Source organism: Anser anser, assembly GCF_964211835.1.
Source record: "Anser anser genome assembly, chromosome: 7".
Classification (NCBI taxonomy): Eukaryota; Metazoa; Chordata; class Aves; order Anseriformes; family Anatidae; genus Anser; species Anser anser.
Window position 1 is genome coordinate 18,928,878 of NC_139727.1, and position 21,408 is coordinate 18,950,285.

A 21,408-nucleotide genomic window follows, 5' to 3' on the forward strand; every position below is an offset into this window, starting at 1 on the left:
TGCGCAACATGTGGATGAGATCTTTGGAGTCCAGGATGATGTTTTGATGCAAGATCAAAGCGCTTGAGCAAAAGAGACTTTAATCCTCTACCATGACCCCCCTCTGAAGAGTTTCTGGAGAATTGTTTGACCTGGACCCTGGCATCAGTAAATAATCCTAAAAACAAGATTCCCCCATTAATGGCCTAAGTCTAGTTTTCTCAAAAATATGCTGACTGGCGGGCTTCGTTCTTGTATTTTAAGCCTGAGAAGTTCCCGGCAGAGTTGTCCTGGGGTTGCAGTGTACCAGCTGTAGGCAGTCCTGGTTACGTTGGCAGTGCATTCCTGAACGCCCCCAGAGCACAGCTGAACTGGAGTAAAGGCAAAGAAATGGGGAAGGAGGGGAATCTGAGCGAAAAGCCTCCCGTGGGAAGCTCCCGTTACTTCTGTTCTTCTGTATGAGCATGATTTACCAGAACAGAAAGGATTGGAGTGATTTTGACTGCTTGAGTATCCTAATTTGGGAACCTTAATAACACATTAAACCATTTTCTTCAAGATAACTAGCTGCTCTCTGCAGAAATCGTGGTAGCTGGGAGCCCTAGTGGTAGGACAGCTGCTTTATGCCTTGGTTGCTGGTTATTTGGGTTTCCCGTCCACTCTGTGGCCATTGAAACCAGGCCTGCAGTGGTGGGACAGCGGGAACAGCAATCTGGATCAATGCTTTAGTTACAGCTGTGGTGGTGCTCAGCACAAGGCTTCAGGTGGTGGACAGACCTGGTGGGGATTGGTGTTGCAATAACCTTTTCCATTCTCTCATCTTTTCTGCAGGTCTTTTTTTTTCCCCAGAATTTTAAACGTATATGACCGCCTATTTCCATGATTAAAGGTCATGTCATGCTTTTTGTTATGAATGTGTTAATTAAAAATAGGTGTAATACTCATAACTGCTAACCTATGAATGCTGTGGTTTGAGATTTGCTATGCATTTCATCATATTAGAATTAGCTATTTTGTTTTGCCACTGGTATTTTCATCTAACTGATTTTCTTCTCAGAAGGAGGACCAGACTTGCTTTAGCCACATACACAACATTTCCATTCTGCTCTATGAAAACAAAAACAAAGCCTACACAATCTTTAGGGAAATTACTAGCAGGAATTTGCTTCACTCTAATGGTGTGTTATTAGCCCTTTCTTTTTAAATATTTTCTTCTTCAGTATTAATCTCTCTACACGAATGTTGTTGCAGTGCATGCAAATGAACACATATCAGTGGTCATAATTCTAATAACGAAAATGAGCTCTTTTCTGATTTACTCCTGAGTTTATGGGATATTTTTGTACTGAAGAAGTTTGTGGAAAAGGCTTCCCAAAATAAATGTCAGTCAGTCAAAGTGTCTGGAAGTGGGTGACTCGAATTTTCTAGAAATGGCTCTAATATGAAGCCAGCTGAGAGGTTTGATGATGATGATGGTAGGAGCTGGTGAAGTCTGAAACACGGTTATGTCCTTAAGGAAGCTTGATTCTTACAATGCGGTTGGTCAGATTTTCACTTTAAACCTTTACCCCTTCCTGGTAGGCTTTGTGATGGAACTTCTTTGTTCCTGTTAGTGTCTTAGTGTGTGGAGCAGCAAAATAACACAAAGCCATTTTATGCTATGTTTTTTTCTCTAATCGCACACAGGACAACAGGAATTTATTTAGCCATAATCCTTGAAAGCAATCTATTTTAACCATCGCCTAGTGATCTAAAGCAATTGATAAAATAAATGTGTAAAACTCCTGGGTATGGTTTTGTTGCGTATGGAGAGAACGCTGGGACTCCTTTTTTTCCCAGACACATTTATCCATATTAAATCTCCAGTTATTTTCTATTAATGTTCGTAACCTCTAGATTTTTTTTTGGCATTTCCTTTTTACTTGGGATGACAAATAGATCTTCATAGTGGTAGGTTCTGTGAGAGTGAGTTTCAGCCCTGGGCATCCTGAGACAGCTTTCTGCTGTGAAACACAAAGTTTTCCCTTTCCTAATTTTGCTTTTGCACGTGCTCCAGAGAAAAGCTTCTATGGAAAAAAATGAACTGCTTTGCCAGTCGCCATCTTTGTTAGTTAAAATATGATTTATGAATCTGAATAATCTGTTGGGAGAGAACATACTTGGTAGAAGCAAGAATAGACTTTGAAGCATATTTGCGGTGAAAACAGCACACCCTCAAACATGCACATCTGCTGTAACATCTGGCCTCTGACAGAAAGCTGTTTGCCCTGCTAAGAATAATATTACACTAATTTCAAGCATACAGGTAATTTCCTTCAAAGGACATATCTCTAGACAATACGGTGGCTCACTAAACTTTTTACCATAAAAAACAGTACTGCTGTTTTCCTTTGGCAGTGTTTGTTAGATTTGAAAAAGAAGCAGCATTTGCTCTTACTGCAGTGATTTTGTGTAGTGGCCAAAGCAAATTCTTTCCATGAATTAGATTGTCTCCTATTTTTTTATTAATGATATTGGACTATGAAGTATTTTGGACTAATTTTGGACTAATTTGGACAAAGCTGCTTTTGTTGGGGTGCTTTGTTTAGTAGTGCCTCCCTGTTTCCAAATGAGAGGTGTGTTGGTCTTAAAGTAAATGAGATTCACTAAACCTATGGAATACTGGAAAACAAAAACCCCCTTATATATATATTTTTTTTTTAATTAAATATTAGAAGATTCCAATTGCTATGCTATTTTCTAACTTTTTAAGATGTGTTAGTCCTACACATGCTTTCCAGAGCAAGGTACTCCTGTGGGGCAGGAAGCAGGGAGTAAGCCTGGAGCACACACGGTGCTGGATCATCTCCATCCCATGGAGGATCAACTGCATCGCTGCTGTGTCCCAACACGGAGAGGGGGACCTGCTGTACTGAGCCCTGACTGCTCTTGGCACAGCAGGAAAATGCTACGAAAACTATGTGGACACCTTGAGTATCCTGACATCAGTGAATGAAAAAATGAACTGTCATTCACTTTTTATTCTTACAACCTGAATTTCTCAGAGGTTTCTGTGGAGCTGGGGTTTATTCGGAGTGGGCTGGGCAGTGATCAGCGATAGGTTTAGCAGACTCCTTTCCTCTTCGCTGTAGTACCTTTAGTTAGTATGCCTAGCAAATAATGCCTTTAAAGCATAAAGTAATTCATCTTTGGCTCAGCACAGCCCTCGTGAAAGGTGATTAGTTTGCATTTCTCAAGTCTGCACATTCCTGCAGGCGGTATCACAGCTTGAGGCACAACTGCATGGCTGCACACCCACAGCGTTATGGTCGAGCACTTACTCTCTCACCCGGAGAGCCTTGTGAAAGCACTGCCATGTGCCAATAGCACTCCTGATGCTTTCACCAAAATTGCCAGTGGGCTGAAAAGTCTGGTGGTGGCTTGTTCGGGATGAGCATTAAAAACTCTGTCAGCTGTAACTCTTGAAGCTATTGAATAGCCATCAGACAATTACAGTTTTTATAACTATCAGCATGAGCTAAATTCAAACTGGCTGTTTAAAGTTAAATGCAATTGTTAATTTTAAATGTTTTCCAGTCTCCCTACCAGGGTCACCCTTAATCATGAGCCTGAGGATGCTAACAGGGCATGTAAAATGAATGGGCCTGGGCTGTTGGTTTTTTTTGTTGTTGTTGTTTTGTTTTTTTCCTAGCTTAGTGCCACTAAGCAGATGGCAAATTCAACTGTTTCCAATCAGTTGCTGGCACATAACATAGCTTTTAGAACAAGACCATTTTTGCTTGTAGGAATTTGCAGATTGCTGAATATTTCCAGTTCTGAAGCCACATCTGCCGTTGTGCTGGTTTAGAGGCATTTTTGCTTTGTGATTTACAGAATGTTAAACCAGTGTGTTTGTTGTAGCTCTTGCTGTTTTCCTCTCTTCTTTTCTAGTTTCCCGTATTTCTTCACTGCTGTGCTCTTTTGCACTGTTACCTGTCTCTAGCACTTCTGCATGTGTGTTCCTCAGCTTGATTGTGCTGCAGAGTGCCTCAGAAACCTGAATCTTGGCATCTGCTCGCATCCCCTCCTTGAACTCACCCTCCTTTACAGCTCTCTTTCCACTGCACTTCTCAACTGTGGCACATTTGGGAAGCCCCTAAGGACAGCTGCTGTGAGGTGCTCACATGCAGTGCACATCTTCTATCAATTAATTAACTAGCAATAGACATACGAACTAGCACAAACTATAACTGGTTACAGGGGCACTACTGAAGGGGTCTCTGTCACTTGGGCTTGTGCATTTTCATTTTTTGTCTTCCAGATATGCAGCTTGAATAGGCTCTAGTGATTACATCCAAGTCCTGCTTTTTTCCATACTTGAGCAAACAGGTTTCTTCTCTCCCTAAAGGTGGAAAACAACCCAAACAAAGTACATTTCTGCTTCCTCTGCATTTTAAGGCAGTATACTAAATTTGATGTGTAAAAAGCACTTTTTGTCGGAAGCAAAGCAGCTGTACCCATCATCCAGTTGACGTTGCATTGCTCGGCCAAATGAGACATCGCTCATTTGAGAGCGAACCCTGCACTGACAGTGTTCGTCTCTTTGCTGCCCTGCAAAGCCGGGAGTTTTAATGTTTCAAGTGACCTGCTGTGGGTTGTGCTGGCAGTCTCTGTAGGAAATGAAGACACCAAGAACACTTGGCTTATTGGTCTTTTTGCTCCAAGAGATAAGACTGCCAATAAAATTACAAAATATAGCCATTAACAACCTTGCGGTAAACACCCTCAGTGGTAGGGCCTAGAGCAGTATATTTCAGCTGATACCTGGCTAGTGCGATGTGCTTTTTCGGAGGGGCTAAGGAGCAGGCACAGCCCCTCAGCTGCTTCTTTACCTCCATGGGAGAGGAAGGGTAAGGGCTGGAGGCAGCACGAGGAGGTGCCAGCAAAACTCTGTTCATGCGGGCGTGCTTGTACTCAATTACAGGAGGCTTGAATTTGGCCTGGTAACTCCTAAGATCATACATATTTATCAGTACTCAATCATAGCAGAATTTGGGAGACATCTGTATTTCCTGCACATAACAAAAGAAAGATATACTGCTATGATATTAAGATTAAGTATTGCTCTTTCTCTTCTTTGACAGTCATAACATAACTCTTGAGACACCATATATCTCTTCCTAATGAAGTGTCAAAAATATTTACCTTCAGGACAAATTACAAGAATAGCAAACATCCTCACTCTGTGTTAAAGAAGTTGGTACATGAATGTCAGCAGCTCACAAGCTCTCTCTGGTGGTCCTGCGCAACTAACTGAACATTGCACCGAGTCATCGTTAGGTTTGATCTAAGCAGAAATAGCAGTAACAAAAGGAAGAAATGGAAATAAAAAGTTAGAATGTTTCAAAGTGGAATCTGGTGATTTTTCCAAGTTCCTCAGGCTGTTTGCACCTGCTTTGCTCATCTGCGCGTAGATGGTTTCTGAGATGAAAATAGCCTGAATTTTAGTGATGCTGAGGCCATATATTTCTCTGGAGTGCCACTGAGTTCTCATAACTTCTGAAAATTAACTTGCAGCCTGTCTACCAGCTTTGGAGATATGAACTGCAGGATGTGAGATGCTGCATGCTTAAAATTTAAAAATGCCTATTTCACTGAAGTTTCATTCAGTAAAATCAGCGGCAAGACTTACCATACCATTCCTTCTAAACAATTACATCAGTGTCACAACATTTGTTCAGAAAGAGTGACTTATTTAGTGTCTGTGCCTGTAATACTGATACCTTAATTTAGATCCAAATTTTGTTTGTCCTTAGTAGCACACATACAAGCGGGAAATATTGAAGGTGAAATTGACTTCTGTTGTCACTGAAACAAACCACCATTAAAAGTCGTATCTTTCTATTGAGGTAGAGTTTACTAATATGAAAGAGGTGATAGGCTCATTGCTCAACTGAACCAATGTAATAAATCCATTTTAACAAAGAAATTGGCTTTTTATTGAAAGAGTGTAATGCCCACCTTGCAGAGCACCTCCAGGGAGCCACTGGCAGCCAGCAGGGCAGTTGCTGTGAATCCTGTCTCACTACGGCAAAGATCCCCAAGGAGCCAGATCAGATGGTGCTCATGTGTGCCAAAGCACGTGCCACGTGAGCTTTAGAGGACTTTTATTTTCTTAGCCCCGCAATCAAACATGCAAAGCTGATTGTGGACAAGCCAGTGTTTTTTCCCAAGCTGGCCTTTTCTGTATTGTTCACGGCTTTAAACCAAGCGATGTCGTACAAGCTGTGCTTACCTGATCTTAGATGCGTGCACACAGTGATTTGTTTGGTATGGAGCAATGACGTGATTATTTTAAAAGGTTGGCTGCTCTGCATCCCCATGACATTGTTTCCAAAGATGTTTCTCGTCTCGTGGGCAGCACGTAGGTGGTCTTCTGTATGGATTGTACAAAATGTTATTTTGTGCATATTCAGGTTCCCCTGCTGCTACAGGCAGAGGCTTTCTGATCTCATCTTTGAATACGAGGGGTATAAAGCTTTCTTAAAATACATTGACAAAATTGATCCAAATAGCACTGAGAAGCCAGTCTGAATGCAAAAAATGGCAAGAAATTAATTGAATTTCCCCCAAATCAAGTCTGCTTAGCCCGTGACAGTAAGTGGCAAGTCATTGTCCTGTCTTTACCTTGACTCCCACACAAGCTTTTCCATCTTTTCTCCCTTTTTCTTGTTGAAGAGAGCGAGTGAGAGCATGGCAGGGCAGGTGTTTGATACCCAGGCAAGGTCATCCCACCACAGCATGCTAATCTCAGAATGCATAAAATGGATCTGCGGTGGAAATAAGAGTCAGATTAGGTCAGTGAGGTCGGAGTGGTTGCTTGAAGAATTTGTGCAGACCCTCTTGTAATTTAGGCATTTGTGCTCTTCATATGAGGGCTGACCTGAACTCGGTGCTGAGCCCTGACTTGTCAGCACTCAGATGGTGAGGACTGTTAGCACTTGTCTGTCAACCCAATTTTTAGGTACAGCCACTTCCTCAATTACTTGTGCCTTACAGCATACCTTCACGTTTATTTGTTCCTGCAGCAATTTACTTGTCAAAAGGAAAGCCAAAAAGCAGCCTGGTTCTGAAAATGCAGCTGTCGAAGTCCTGTCTGCTGTCTCTGTGATGGTTTGGGGTTGTTTACCTGTGGCAGCTGGATAGCAGGACAGTTCTCAAAGAGCTCGCCGATCTCTTTACCTTGTGACTGGCAGAGCGGGGTAAATTTCAGAAAGCTTTTAACCTTCCCCGTGTTTCCTGAAAACACTAATAAAGGTGTTTGAGATTGCCCATAAGGTGGTGATCTTGATTTTAAAAGGCATAAAAAAGCTATAGAACTACAGAATGAAAAATCTTTATCACAGTTTATATTTCTGCTTCTTCTTATAGCCAAGGCAGCTAAACCTTTGTCAATTCAGAGGAAAACAAAACCCTTACAAAGGATGCAAGGACTATTTTAAAGTTCTCTCCCAGTGGCGGACGGCCTGGCAGCCAGTGCCATGGTGGGAGCTGCTCTTTTGGGCGGTTCTGCAGCACTTGCTGTGCTGTGTGAAACGTGTTGGCTCCCTCCAGCTAAAGGAGCCCAGATATCACAGCTTAAGCTCTTTATGGTTCTCTCTTCCGTCTGGCCTGAGAGCAGTCAGGGTAGCATGGAAAGCACATACAGCGTGGAGTACCTGGATCCATTGATACCCGTCTGGCATGTGTATCTCTTGATAGCATCGTGCTATGCTGCGTAGCTTATTACATGTCCTCACTGATACTCCCTGAAAATTAACCGAAAATAAAGATAAAATAGGAGTTCTGAAACATTTCCACCTTGCAGGTTTTGTTCAGCAATGGTGAGAAAACAATTAATGATGATTAATGGCCATCTATCAAAGGCTTAATGACCTTGCACAGATAATGCCTTTTAGACAGACTGTGGTAAACATGGTAAATCATGGTAAACAAATTCTTAACACTGCCATAAACCCTGGGTGGGTTTTGATTGTTGTTTTTGTTTTTAAGTCATGATGAATTATGGATTTTACAGAAAGAACAGCACCTTTTTGATGTGAAGGGTGTTTTAGCTGAGGCCACAGACTTAAGAAGTTGTGCAAGTATTTTGATAAAAGCCTGCTAATAGATGCTGAAGTGTCCCAGCTGCTGAGGCAGTGCCCAAGCCTAGTGAGTAGGCAAAGGTACTGGCAGTAATTAGCTGCCATCTCTCTGACTTCTTCCTAGATAAAGCACACAAAAGTGTTGTAAGGGTCTGCAGAAACACTTTTATCAAAAAATGAGTACTGCCTTTTGAACTGGAGCATGATTTGTGTGAAGGAGTAGGTCTGGAGAGGCTGGAATGGGGTTGTCAGGCATAAGGTGGGTGTTGAAATGTAGCTCCTGGGGCTGCCTAATTGATGGCAGGACTTTGTCCTACTTATGCAGCAGTTCAGCAATGCTAGGACGGCTTTGTGTCCTCCACTAGGTCTGTCCCCCATGTCTGTTGTGCAGCACTGCAGGGATACTTCAAAGATTTAAAAAAAAAAAAAAAAAAAAAAAAAAAGACTCCAAAAATATGTGCTCAATGCGTGAGAATGAAGAAAGTCTCTAAGAAGAGGGAGAACATTCTTGTCTGTGTGTGTGTGTTGATGGCTTTTTTTTAAAATAGTATTTGTTACCAAGAATTTGGAAGTAGTCGTTTCTCAGGGTTCAACTGTTCTTACCTGTTCAGTTTGTTGCAGACATGAAAAGTCCTTTTTTCAACAATTTAGAGCTAACATAGGAAAAAGAAATTGCTGGAAAAGCAGAGCTGTATGCTGCGAAGTTAAATGAACCATTTAAAGTAATAGCAATATCCACTCTCTGGGATCTAATGTTTTAAACATCAGTGGAAAAGATTTGCTGGACCAATATGCAACTTTATTTAAAGGACAAGGTTAATGATTCTTTGTGTGAATATTTACTTTATTTGCTTCTGCTTCTCTTTTTTTTTTCCCTAATAGGCTGATGATAAAGACACTGGGAATTACAGTGCCATGCAGTACAGGCTCATCATTCCTCCAATCAAGGATGGTAAAGAAGGTTTTGTGATTGAAGCTTACACAGGGCTAATAAAAACTGCTATGCTGTTCAAAAATATGAGAAGATCCTATTTCAAGTTTCAGGTCATTGCAACTGACAATTATGGAAAAGGACTGAGCAGCAAAGCAGATGTACTTGTAAGTATGAGCCAGGCATTATCTTTTGGGAATAATTGTTGAGGAAATTCGAACACTACATAAAGTTTAATTTCAGGCAGACCTACAGGAAGACCATAAACAGTGCACTTGATCTCCTTAAGTCACTGAAATAAAGCTTTTTCAAATCAGAAGCTTTTATGACTGTCTGAAACATTCCGTCGTGTTTCATGGTAGAGGCACTGATTTCAGTTACCACATGATGTTCAGTGTTTTATTTATTCAAAGAGCCATTGTCAGTGGTTCAATTTAAATTCTAATTCTTTGCATTAAACAGGGAATAAAAGTTGTGGGGTTTTTTTGTTTGTTTGTTTGGTTGGTTGGTTTTTTTTTGCATTCCCATTATAAAACAGGTCATATCTGTGTGGTCAGACACAAGCATTTACAGATCTACTCCACCTGTCCTCTAAGCTGGCAAGGTGCAGGCAGCTCCTGTTTGGAAACTGTGGGTTAAGAAGGATTAATATGGCATTAAGCCCCAATTAATAAGTCAAGCTGAAATCTTGCTAACTTGGATCTTGCTAACTTGGGCTGTGCTCTGTGTTAAGGTTACTGCAGAGCTTCTGGGTCGCAGTTAGATCTGATGTATCTGCTTTGCAGTGCAGGCAAAGAGCTGAACAAACAGGCTCAGAAAGAAGACTGGGGAAAGCCAGGGTTGCCATGTGTTAGTTGCTCATGTCTGGGAGTGAGATGAAAGGAATAATTTTGGGCTAAGACTGTACTTTAAGTTTTCAGGAAAGCAATGTTTCAAAAATGGGACCAACTTCAGACACTGAGCTCATTTTTTGTGCCGAGTAAAGGACATTGACTTTGTCAGTCACAGAAACCATCAAAGCTAAATTTCTTTAAAGCCTATATAACTTGATGGATTGGGTTAATATTAGCATAATGTCATAGCGATGAAGTACATTATCTAGTTCATGGGAACACTGTCAAATGATACAGATGATAGCCATAATACTTGGTATATTGAGTTATGCAGGAATTCAGCAAATAAACATAATGTATGATATCCTCATGCTTGACCTCTCAAAATGATAGGGCATTCTCATGCAGTTTATGTGGTGATACTAGATTAAAATATAGCCCAAAGATATTGACATTAAAATTAGAAAGTGAAGTTTGTCTCATTAATTTATAGAGGCATATTTAGGTTGTCTTAGTGAGTGATGGGCACTCCGAGACACTGTTCTTGAGCAAGGAGTGAGAGCTTAGAGTCGCTGTAGATACAGTTACAGATGGACACCACTGCAACATGAAGGTTTGGGTGTGCCCTGAGCATGATCCATACATGAAGATCCTTTCTAACTAGACCCAGCTGTTCCTGGGCTTTGTAGTTTAAACAGAAGTTATCCCACTGTCATAGGTCACTGTGGTGTCAGGAGGTCAGACCGGGAGGTGTAACCGCTTTCAGTGCAAGTTCAAGGTGTGTAGGTAAGAGAAATGAAACTAATTGCTCATGTGAAAAAGGATGAGATGTATGGGAAGAAGTTAGGATTGCTCTGGGAGCAGATCTAGGGAGAAGAGGAGGAGCAACACCAGAGGGACAGCTCAGCAAGGAACGTGGGCAGAGCTAGGTGTTCTCCAGAATGAGGGCCAGGACAGTGCCTCGGAGCCCTGGCAGTGCTCTGCGAGCAGCATGAGATGCCAAATCTGCTGGGACAATGTCTTCATGCTGCAGGGGCTGGTCCTGCTGCCTGGGACTGGCAGGGTGGCTCAAGGTAGACGCCTACAATTTGGCTCGATGTGATGAAATTTTCTATTGTAGCTTCAAGATCAAAAGGAAAAATCAGTAATGGAAAAAATAAAGATCTTTACAAATGTGTATGGTACACAAGCGTTACTATGGAAACCTTAACTCCTGTTTTTTTGTTCCACACTATTGTTTTTCTGTAGCTTGTCATGAATGTGTTTTTATTTGCATTTTTGTACATGAATGAGAAATCATAATTGTGATTCTTCAGGTTGCAAAAGAACTGTTGCTTTTTGGTTACATTTATGCAGTACTCAGTAAATAGGTGCACAGTGATTGCTTGAATTGTGTAATATAGTTAATTATATTAAACTGTTCCTAGCTTTAGAGTTCCTTTTAGTAATCATAGTCTAAAATCTGAGTTCATTATAATTCTGTATTTCTCACAAAGAAGTCTGTACGCTCTGATCAGTGTGTCTGATGACATTTGAAGAACATTTAAATATTTAAAGTTGAATTAAGCTTCAAAGCTGGTGAATCAGTGTTTGATGTGAAAGTATATTATGGCTCATCCACTGAAGCGCTTACAGCACTCAGACTTCTCGTATGAAAAGTAGTTGTTGTTCTTTATTTTAGAATTAATTTGGATAACTGATTTTTAAATTTATCTGTTTTAACATTGTCCTACATATTTTTCAAAATTTAGCTCCAGAATTACCTATAGAGACATGATATATGGAACATGATGTTTACTGTCATGTCTATATGAACATGAACCAGATTTTAAGAAATGTTTTATTTTCTCCACCTTTTGGGGAAGTAACTGTTCTTTTCACAACCTGAGGGGAGGTTGGTTGTGCTTGTGTAGAGAGAGCAAAAGGAAAAAAAAAGGGGGGGGGGGAGGGGGGGAAGCATGCAGCCATTTTACCCAAAGGCAGCTTTTTCTTGGGATCATGCTAAAAATAGCTCAAGGAGACTAGATTGAGATGTGAAGCAGAGTTTGCCACCTGTGCTGAACGTGATCCATGCTTGTAGTCCTTTCTGCACACTCACCGTCCAACCTGCCACCGAGAAACAGAGGAGTTGCTTTGCCTTTGTAGTAGAAAATGCAGATCGGAGATATTTTATCCCATATAGAGGGAGAAGATAAAGAAATTGGAGAATGAAATAAAAACTTGCAGAGAGTACTTCAATCACAATAGATGAGCAATGTAATTTTCTAACAAAGTACCATTAGATTTAGTTGAATTAATCTGGTATTTGCATTTACATTGGTGTAAATTGCACGTTTCCAAGGTTGGATCTTCCTGTCAAGTCATAAAAGATACTGAGATGGTAATAAGTGATTTTGAATATGGCATGTGGGATATTCATGAATGCTATAAGTAAATTTTTAAACCATGACAAACAAGCTTCATGGGCTCCCTCTCCCCAGATATGTATAAAATTCTGATGCAGGTCTGCAGTTACAGTTCTGGTTAAGTATTTCCTTGTGGTTTATTGGTATTGGCTGCCAAGCAAAGCAAGATTTCCCAACTATCTTTTTCTGGAATTAAATGAGACATCGGTACATCAGGGCATGGCAGTGAAGGCAGGAAAGCAATTATTCCATTCTGTTTGTACAGGGAGGATGTTAGATGTGGAAGTGCCAATGAATCTCACTCTTTTATTTCCAGGTCTCTGTGGTCAATCAGTTGGATATGCAAGTCATCGTCTCTAATGTTCCTCCCACCCTTGTGGAACAAAACAAAGATCAACTCATAGGGTAACAAATTTACTTACTCTACAAATATCAGACAATTCACTGGTTTTGTGTTTAGATTCAGCAAGAAGTGCTCCTTCTGTGTCATGATCTGCTTTTCTTTCCAAAAGACTTGCAAATAAGCAAGTATTTTGATGGGGAGTACAACCAGCTGGGTGATGACGCTGGCCCCCCAAATCTGCATTTTGCCCCTCCTCCCGAGGGGGGCAGAGATACAGCACTTCTTTGCTTGTATACTTGCCTGCTTTGCAGGCTCAAACTAGGTTCAGAGCTGCCCCTTGGAGCATAGTGGAGCCTCCAAGCACTGATGACAGAACATGCATTGGTCAAAATCCAGGATGTGAAATGAATAAAGCACAGCTCCAGAAGATTGAGGCAGTGTGTGCCGTTGAGGTGTATGGATTCATTGTGGTTTTATTTGGGTACATAGCTGTAAGGGAAAGCAGAGTTTAGAAAATTTATATTGGTACAATTAATGCCAGTAACATTACATAAAATAATAATTGGAAAAAAAAAAAAAAGGTAACTGGGTGTCATTATTGAAGCCTAGCAGGCATATAATGTTGTGATGGGGATACAGATAATTGGAAACATTAATGCTTTGCAGTCAAGGCAAGGTATTTTATCATACTTGGAAGCTAGCAAAAATCCTTTCGGTAAAATGTTTTAATAGTGCTCGTATGCCACATCAGTGACAGCTTCCAGGAGTCAGGTTTTCAGTTTTGGTTTCCTTTTGAAAGGCAAAGATAATTATCTATATGTCACTAGGCATATAACCACGAATTAGACATACAGGAAAGAAAATATTACAGGTGATTACAAACATTTGGGCACTCTTCCATCAGTGTAGTCCATCCGTGATGAATGATATTTCTCAGATTTCCACAGTTCTGTTACATCCTATTGTTACACCTTTACAGCTCCATGGAAATTGAAATACATTAGGGTTGATGATATAATCGCTCACTGAAAAAGAAGTGTGTTATCTAAATGTCTCATGTCTTCTCTGGGCTAGGAAAAAATTATCAACAGATTAACTTTTGGATACTTAGTACATCCCCCTTTCCTCTCTGCTTCAAGCCAGGGTTAAGGTAGCTCTGATTGATTATAACATCAAAAACACTTGTTAAATTGTTCAGGTAATAGTCTGAGCTTGCAGGGACTCCCATTTCCTAGAGCTATGAATAATACACAAGTCTGCTTGCTTAACACTAAGATCTAGCTTTCAGAAAGTGTCAGGTGTTGATGTTGGCTGGAGAGATGAAGAACAACATAACTTTTATTGACAGTAATAGGAAAAGTTTACTCCTGTTTTCCTAAGCCTTCAAGTTGACCTTAGCATGCTGCGCTGTACACAAATTTCTCTTGTAGCCTTCCTGGGCTTCCATTTTCTTGAGTGCAGAAGATGAACGTGTCTGTACCACTTTTCTATATGCCACAGCACAGCTCTTAGAAGAGTACTTGGGACTTAGGCTGTGTTTGAGATCCTCCCAGTTCTGGACTATCCCGGAGCCAAAGAAGCTATCACCAAAATACAGCTTTTACGGAGGGCAGTTTGAAAATGGGGTGAAACAAGCCTGGCTTGAGTGAAGAGTGTCGGCTGCATGACACGTGCTGGGGGGCTGAGCGTGAGTGCTACAGTGGGCAGCGTGGCAAGAGCAGCAGGAGCAAATATCTTCTTGCCCCTTCACTGTCCCTACAGAAATCTCCCTTTGCAACCACTGGAGCAGCTTGTTTCCAGCTCCCAGCAGGTCTCAGTGGTGTTCAGAGCCTGAACAATAAATCGTGCTGTAACCATACCCTCAATTCTTTCCTCCTGGGCCCGGAGGGATGGCTGGCACAGCCTGCTCCAGTCTTGGAAAACAGCCCAGAGCTGTGCTCCTCAGTCCCTGTGCTCCAACAATTCCTTTCCTGCCAGGTAGAAGTCTTTTCAGAACTGTTTCATGCTGTTCTGGCCCCTGTGCATGGAAGTCTCTGACAGATGTGTAAATACTTCACCATGACTGAAGCTTCTGAATGAGTATAAAAATAAAATAGGCCGGGTTTTGAATGTTTAAGATAAGCTTGGGAAGAGTTTGTGTTTGCAAACACCGTGAGGGCAAAAAATAAGTATGATGTAAGAATTTCACTTTTAAAGTTAAGCTTTTAAATACAACTTTTGCTACAAGAGGTTACATGAGCATTATTCAAGAAGCCTGTTGCGTTCTTTTTTTGAAAATACTTGCAGATGCGAAGTGTCATATATTCTTCTGCATATGTGTAGGTTTTTTTTCACATAGAAACTTATTTATGTCATATGCCTTTTCAGATTTCTTGGATTTTCTTCCTAAGGTTTATAGGAATGTTATCTCCCTGTTTTTACAAAAGTTGTAATTATTTATGCAGAACATGAAAACAAAATACTAGGAATTTGTGATTGTTTTCATGCATTATATGGAATCACAGGCAAAGAGAAAATTATCAAGTTAGAGACCTTCTCAGGCTAAAGTGTTCTTGTCTGAAGAGCTTTCTGAGCTATTTCAAGTAATGCATTAATTTATGAAATTTGAATGCTTGGTAATTCATTAACAGAAAAAAAGACTATCATTAACAAAATTGGTCGCAACAGTGGTTATTCAACTCTTTCCCATCTTCCTTTTTTTTTGGCAGTGGAGTGATAGTAAATATTAAGCTGTGAAAAGATAAGATTTAACTACCGATTGCAATGCTTTGGTGATTGGGTATGTTAAGAAAGTGTGTAGTTGGTCATTTTTGAAATGATAGTGATTTTTCCCCCCAAAATAAATAGTGATTTAAACAACTTTGGAGAGCAAGTTATAACAGATTCTCCCCAGCTGCCTCTATCTTTCACTAGAGAACAGTTACACGCTATTGAGAAATACATAATTCAGTTCTTGCACACTGGAAAAGCTTACTCAGCATAGCCCAAGATGTATGTTGGTTAATGGCCCAAATAAAAGTAGTACAGCATAAAAGAAAAGATTTAAAACATCGCTATCGGTTTGGCTTAGGAGTTTGGGCTTTTCGAGAGGGAAAATGGGTATGTCTTTAGCTGACATTTCTGATAGTGTCACGAGCCTTTAGTCATTCAGGAAGCACCTCAGTTTTCCCTGCAGCTGGTTTAATTTCGTCAATGAGCTTTCCATATCCTCTGGACTGCCCATCAATGTCAGATTTGCCATTTCTTTCACCCGCTTCAATTATGACTGTTCAGATGGGCCTATTTATGTCTGCTGCAGGTGACAGAGAAAATGGAGTGAGGCTTAGTAGGCATATCTGGGGGGACTTTAACTATGGCCATGTTGCTGTGTGAGTGCTTACTTGTTGGGCAAAGAAGGAACAGACTTCATCCACAACAAAATGGCCAACTTTGTTGTCAGACCATTTAGTTCTTTGGTCTTCACATGGCTGCAACTTACAACTCTAGCTAAACTCAGACAGGCCCCATGACCAGAAGAGACGTGTTTCATCCCATAGGTGTTACAAACGTCTAGTGTACTGTACTGGAGTTGTTGAAGAACCACATGAGGATTGTCTCCTTGCTTTCAAAAGTCAAAATAGAACGTGTCCCATGTTCTTCCTTCTACTCTAGTGAAGAGTGAGCATGGAAAGAAGGGAGGTTACTTTCTGTCCACATGAAGAAAACCTCCAAGGTGGTGGTGTAGGAGTCATTCATTGGAGAAGAGGTGGAATCCCCTTGTACTTCAAATAGAAGTACATAGATACAACAATAGTTTTTACAGTTTACTAACAAGTTATGTAGTAAATTTGTCTGAGCACTGAAATGTTGACATTCCCACATCAAGAGATTCCCATAGTCTCCTTTATTTTCAGTGTGGTCTTGGTGGCAATGCCCTGTTTCTCTATTCTGGTTTCATTTGAGAAAAGTCCCAGTGCAACCTTCATGTATTTGTGCAAAGGCAGAGGTCGCAAAATGTTTGTCCTAGTTTAATATCATGGGCTTTTGAATATTCCTTCTCTCTGTGTTGCTCCAGAGAGCATTTTTGCCTCTCCTGGGCTGGGGAATTCAGGTTCATGCACACTACTGGCAAGACCTGTTGCTGGAAGTGGAATCTGAGCTCTCCTTTTGTCTTCTGATGTTCGTTTGTGTCATGTATATCTTAATAGATGTTATTCCCTAAGTTTTCAAGACAGAATTGCTGGAAATGGCACATGTGATAATTCCAGACGACTTTCCCTCTGGCCCGTTGCAGGCTGCAGTCCTTTAATACCTTAACACTTAGAAGATGGGAGTACTTCCATAGCTACAGAAATTCCCCACTCAAACCTCAAGAACAATATAGAAGTGACCAGGCAAGTTTTGTTAGAAAATGTGGATGTAAAAGCAAGTGCTGATCCTCAGAGATACAGAGAGCGTTTTGGAGTACAGACATTCAATTCAGGCTGCTGACTTAATAGTTTCCATATATAAAGTTGACTGCCATCATTTCTTAAAGGAGTGCCAGCGTTCCTTTGCTACGTGGAAAGTGTGGTCTATTTAAATGCGATGTCATAATATATACTGTAGCAAGGTGTATTGCTATAAATAATGAATCATATAACATATGTATATTTTGTGTTTAATTTTATGTGTACTTATACTACATAATATATATAGGAGCTGCAATGTACAGTCCCTTCTTTAGGGAAAGGTTTTGGAACACAGATCACTCCCCTTCTCTTGCTGTTGGCGGAATGGCATATGTTGTTTTCTCATCCTGCTTGCAGAACCCAGTAGGTGGCATCTGAAAGGGGCAGTCGACGTGAGTCGACTTTCTGTGCCACTTTCTGTGGCATTTGTGCGTGTTGTTGTATTTTCTTTGTCCCCTCTTTCTTTTTTGATAGAATGACAGTACGTTCAGTAATCAGAAGTGTGAGTGAATGCCTTTGAAATGCAATGTACTTATCAAAATGTGGCTGCACATAATGGAATTAGATGTCAGGAGACATCAGCGGGTTGCCAGCATTCTTGGCACCTTCAGTGAAGTCAGACACAGCTCCTCCTTGGGTGCGCCACCCTAGAGATGCTTGTTTGGAAATGTGGTGCCTCCGAAGGTAGTCGAGTTGTTAAAACCTTCAACCAAATGGTTTATTGTTTGTTTGTTTTGTCCTTTCTCCAAGAATTAGAAGAAAATGAGCCTGTGTCTTCTGCTGGATTTGGTTGCGGTGTAGAAATCATGCAGACTTAGTAGTTTGCACATAGAAGTATGGTTCTTTTGCTTGCGTTATGTTTTTTTGCCACATAATGGCTGAATTATGCCTAAAATTACAGCTGAGTCAACTTGCATGTTGAGGTGGTGGCAGAGCTGTCTATTAAGCACTGTGCAGCTGGCAGTGGCTTTCCTCCCCTGGTCAAAGCGTTTGTGAGCCACTTGTACTGCCACAGCCGCCGTGTGCTTTGCCTCGGCACTCTCTGATGCTGTCAGCTGAGCCCGCCCCTCCTCTGCCTTTTCCCCTTTGACTTCTGTGTCCTGCATTGTTTCTTTCTAAAGCAAATTGCAAAATCAGCAAGTTGATAATGAGATTAGCGACTGTGACATTTGCCTCCAAGTGGCCGCATTGTATTTCATACCCACATTACGTCAGGCTTTGCTTGGAGAACGCACGTCCTGTGGCTGTAGCTGTGTGTGGTGCTAACAGAGCCCAGTCCGCTTCTTAGCTGATCTTAGACTCCACTGCGATCAGGACAGCTAATGGTGTTAAGTGAGCTTTATTAAGTTAGCTGATAAAGACCAAAGCTTATTCAGCTCTGGCCTTTCCACATGGTGCTCCCCTGTCAGCTGGGAGGCTCTGGTTCAGCCCTATCCTCCCCGCTAATACCGCACGTCACTCTGCCGGCGTGCAGTCTTTCAAGCTCTGTAATGCAGCGCATGGCTTCTCAGAAAAAGCTGTAAACCTCTGCTTTTGTTTGGAATTGCTTACTATTGCAGTAAGAAACTTTTTGCACTGAGATGTGGAGATAAGTCTTCTGGGTCCAAGTCCAGATGTGTCCAGGTGTTACTCTTTGGGTGAGCATAGCGTGATGTTCCTTCTGCAACTGGGGAAATGATACTGAAATAAACGATCAGAGAGCCTGTAGGGTTTTTGGAGGATGGGATTGTGCATGATAAGCACACCACAAACTTCAGCAGTATGTAAGAAAGCAAATTTCCTTTATATTGGACAATGAAATATGCTTTTATAGGATTAGGGTAACTAGGTATAAAGACATTGTCTCTGGGTTGTTTTCTAAATAATTTAATGTTGTTATACACAGAGTAAATTGGCTCAGTGTTGCTACTTCCTTCTTAGATGCATGCTTTGTGTCACATTTGTATTCTGTGGATTATAGTAAAAATAATCCTTGTCAGAAGGCATTTTATAAAGAAGCAATATTATCAGGCTTGAAATAAACCCCAGTTCCAGCTTTTTTATTCTACATAACAGCAAAAAGAGGCCGAGTGCTGATGGAGCTGATCAGGAAGGGTTTCGAGCAGTGCAGGCAGGCTCAGGACAGCTCTGCACCACCCCAGGGGTACCGTGGCTGGGCTGCGGGCTGGTGCTGGTGCTGCGAGAAGGGGGCAGCGGCTGGGGTCCGCCTGCCTCACCCTGCAAAGCTGTGAGCAGCTGCGCAGCAAGGCCAGAACAGGCCCTGTCTGTTCCTGAAAGTGCAGCTGAAAATATCTAGCTGGTTAGCTGCCCGGTACTAATCCTGCAACAACTCACCACAACCAGAATTTGGCTGAAGTCAAGCAAAACTGGGAGAGTACACTCAGGTGTGAAACACTTGAAAAGTGTGTATTAATGTGCACTGGCAGAGCTGACTGCTCTCTGCTGTCCATTGTTGCTGAATTTGCTTACACTTCCAAATACCTAGAATTTGGATTTGTTAGGATTTGGAAGCGGTTCTGGGGAGCTAGGATTTTCAGTGCAGGAGCCAAAATTGCACACAATATCTGGTCATCAACACATGCATCTCAAAGTCCATGGTATCTGTTATTTCTGAGTCCTGAGGGAAAGACAAATTTTCTTTTAATTTCTAAAATAATTTTGACGTGCTCCAGAAACTCCATAAACACAGCAGGCTGTCAAATTGCCAGAGAACTGAAACATTGTGGGTTTTTTTGTAGAATTTTCTGCTAAGAAATTTGCGCCCTGATTAAATTCAGGTATGAGCAAAAGTCTTAGATGTTTTGCAGACCGAATAGTTTCTTTTGCTTGTGTGCTGATTCCGCGGGTACGCATACAGCTGAGCAGTCCAGCCCAGGGGCATAAACCTACCAGGACGTTGTGGTGGTGCTTTTGGGCCATTCGTGCATCTCTGCCAGGGGCAGCGGAGGGCCACGGAACCTGGCTGCAGTTGTACCCTGTAGAGCCTCATAGGGTTCCCGTTGCTGCTGGGCTTTCATGTGGCTGGCTCTGTATCTCACGTTTTGAGGTGAATTAACCAATTTGTGTGGACCTTCACGCTGGTTTTCAAAGAAGTTTCCAAGTGAGCCTTACACGTGCTTGTTCTTTGTGTCTTTCTCAGTAGCAGGCCTCATGTCAGGATCTCTCCCGTGCAGGGGCATGTCTGGCGTGCTGGATCCTTGCAGCTGTGGGGAGAAAGCAGCATGGTGCCACGATGCCAGGCTGACCCCACAACGTAATCCTGTGCTCGGTGGGGGTCTTCTCTGCCTGGATTGGGCACGGGAGGCTCACCCTGCCAGGCAGCATGGTGCGTCAGTCCTGCTCGTGGGCACGGTGCTCACGGAGCGAGCTGCTGCATCCCAGCCTTCAGGCTTTGGTTTCCTGGTTTCTGCAGCGTTCTGGGAAGCAGAATGCTGCACAGCGAACCAACACCCCTGCGGTTTGGTTTTGTGGGGTTGGGTGTTTTTGCTTTTGTCTTTCTCTTGCATCTAAAGATGGGAAAAAAAGCCGTATATGAGTTTTCAGAATATTTAGAGCCACGTTGTGTCCTCAGTGATAGTGAAAATCCTCTCGTCCTTCACTTCACTCCATTTGTATTGCTGATGGGAATTCAGAAAGCAGGAGGAATGAAGATGCACTAGGAGATGTTTCTGCTCATTGCATTATGTCTGCAGAGCTAACCGGCATTGGAGCAGTAGGAAGGCACCATTGCCGCTTAAGTTTGGTCCTAGTGCTCATGTACACCACTGTTGGGAGATGATAACTACTCTCATTGCATTAACAAGAGGAATTTTAGGCTGACTTTTGCTAATAAATACAGTGTAACTGCAAATGCTGTTGTTACTTAAAGGAAGCTTTTTAAAAATTGGTTTTCTGTCAAGTATTACGTGCAGGCAGCCACTTTTAGTAGGGTTTTTCAGTATTACAAGTTCAGGTGAATGACTTTTAAAATAGCTTCACAGGGAACTGCCCTGTCTTTAAGTGCATTCTTTAATTGCAGCTTTTCAGTCTTCAGTGCATTTATTATATATTTCAACCAAAACGTGAAATTTGTGTGTTTCAAATGAAGTCCTACTGACACTCCACTGTACTTTGTGGTGTGTCTTGCAATGTCAGTTAAAGCCAGCTGCTGCAGCGTACCCATTCCTGATGGTCTGATAGCAGTACGGTATTTGTCTTTCACTTTTTCCAATTGCCAACAAACTCCAGCGGAAGCGATGCCAGGAATTTCTGATAAAAGGGAGTGTTGTTACCAAGTTCTGCTGAAAGTGACCTTGCATTGTAACTGCCCAACCTTACAGACCATTTGTGTAGTGGGCAAAATAGTAGCTCTGTGCAAGGAAGCA

At 41.7% G+C, this 21,408-nt stretch overlaps 1 protein-coding gene across 27 annotated transcripts in view; it reads left to right on the plus strand.

Annotated features, from left to right (window-relative positions):
- PCDH15 (protocadherin related 15) overlaps positions 1 to 21,408 on the plus strand; it is a 535,558-nt gene that overhangs the window by 479,512 nt on the left and 34,638 nt on the right. For all 27 annotated transcript variants that reach the window (XM_083844291.1, XM_083844317.1, XM_083844318.1 and 24 more), the window contains 2 exons: positions 8,985 to 9,200; positions 12,588 to 12,676. In XM_083844291.1, coding sequence (XP_083700417.1) covers positions 8,985 to 9,200; positions 12,588 to 12,676 — 305 coding nt within the window. The remainder of the gene's footprint in view (positions 1 to 8,984; positions 9,201 to 12,587; positions 12,677 to 21,408) is intronic.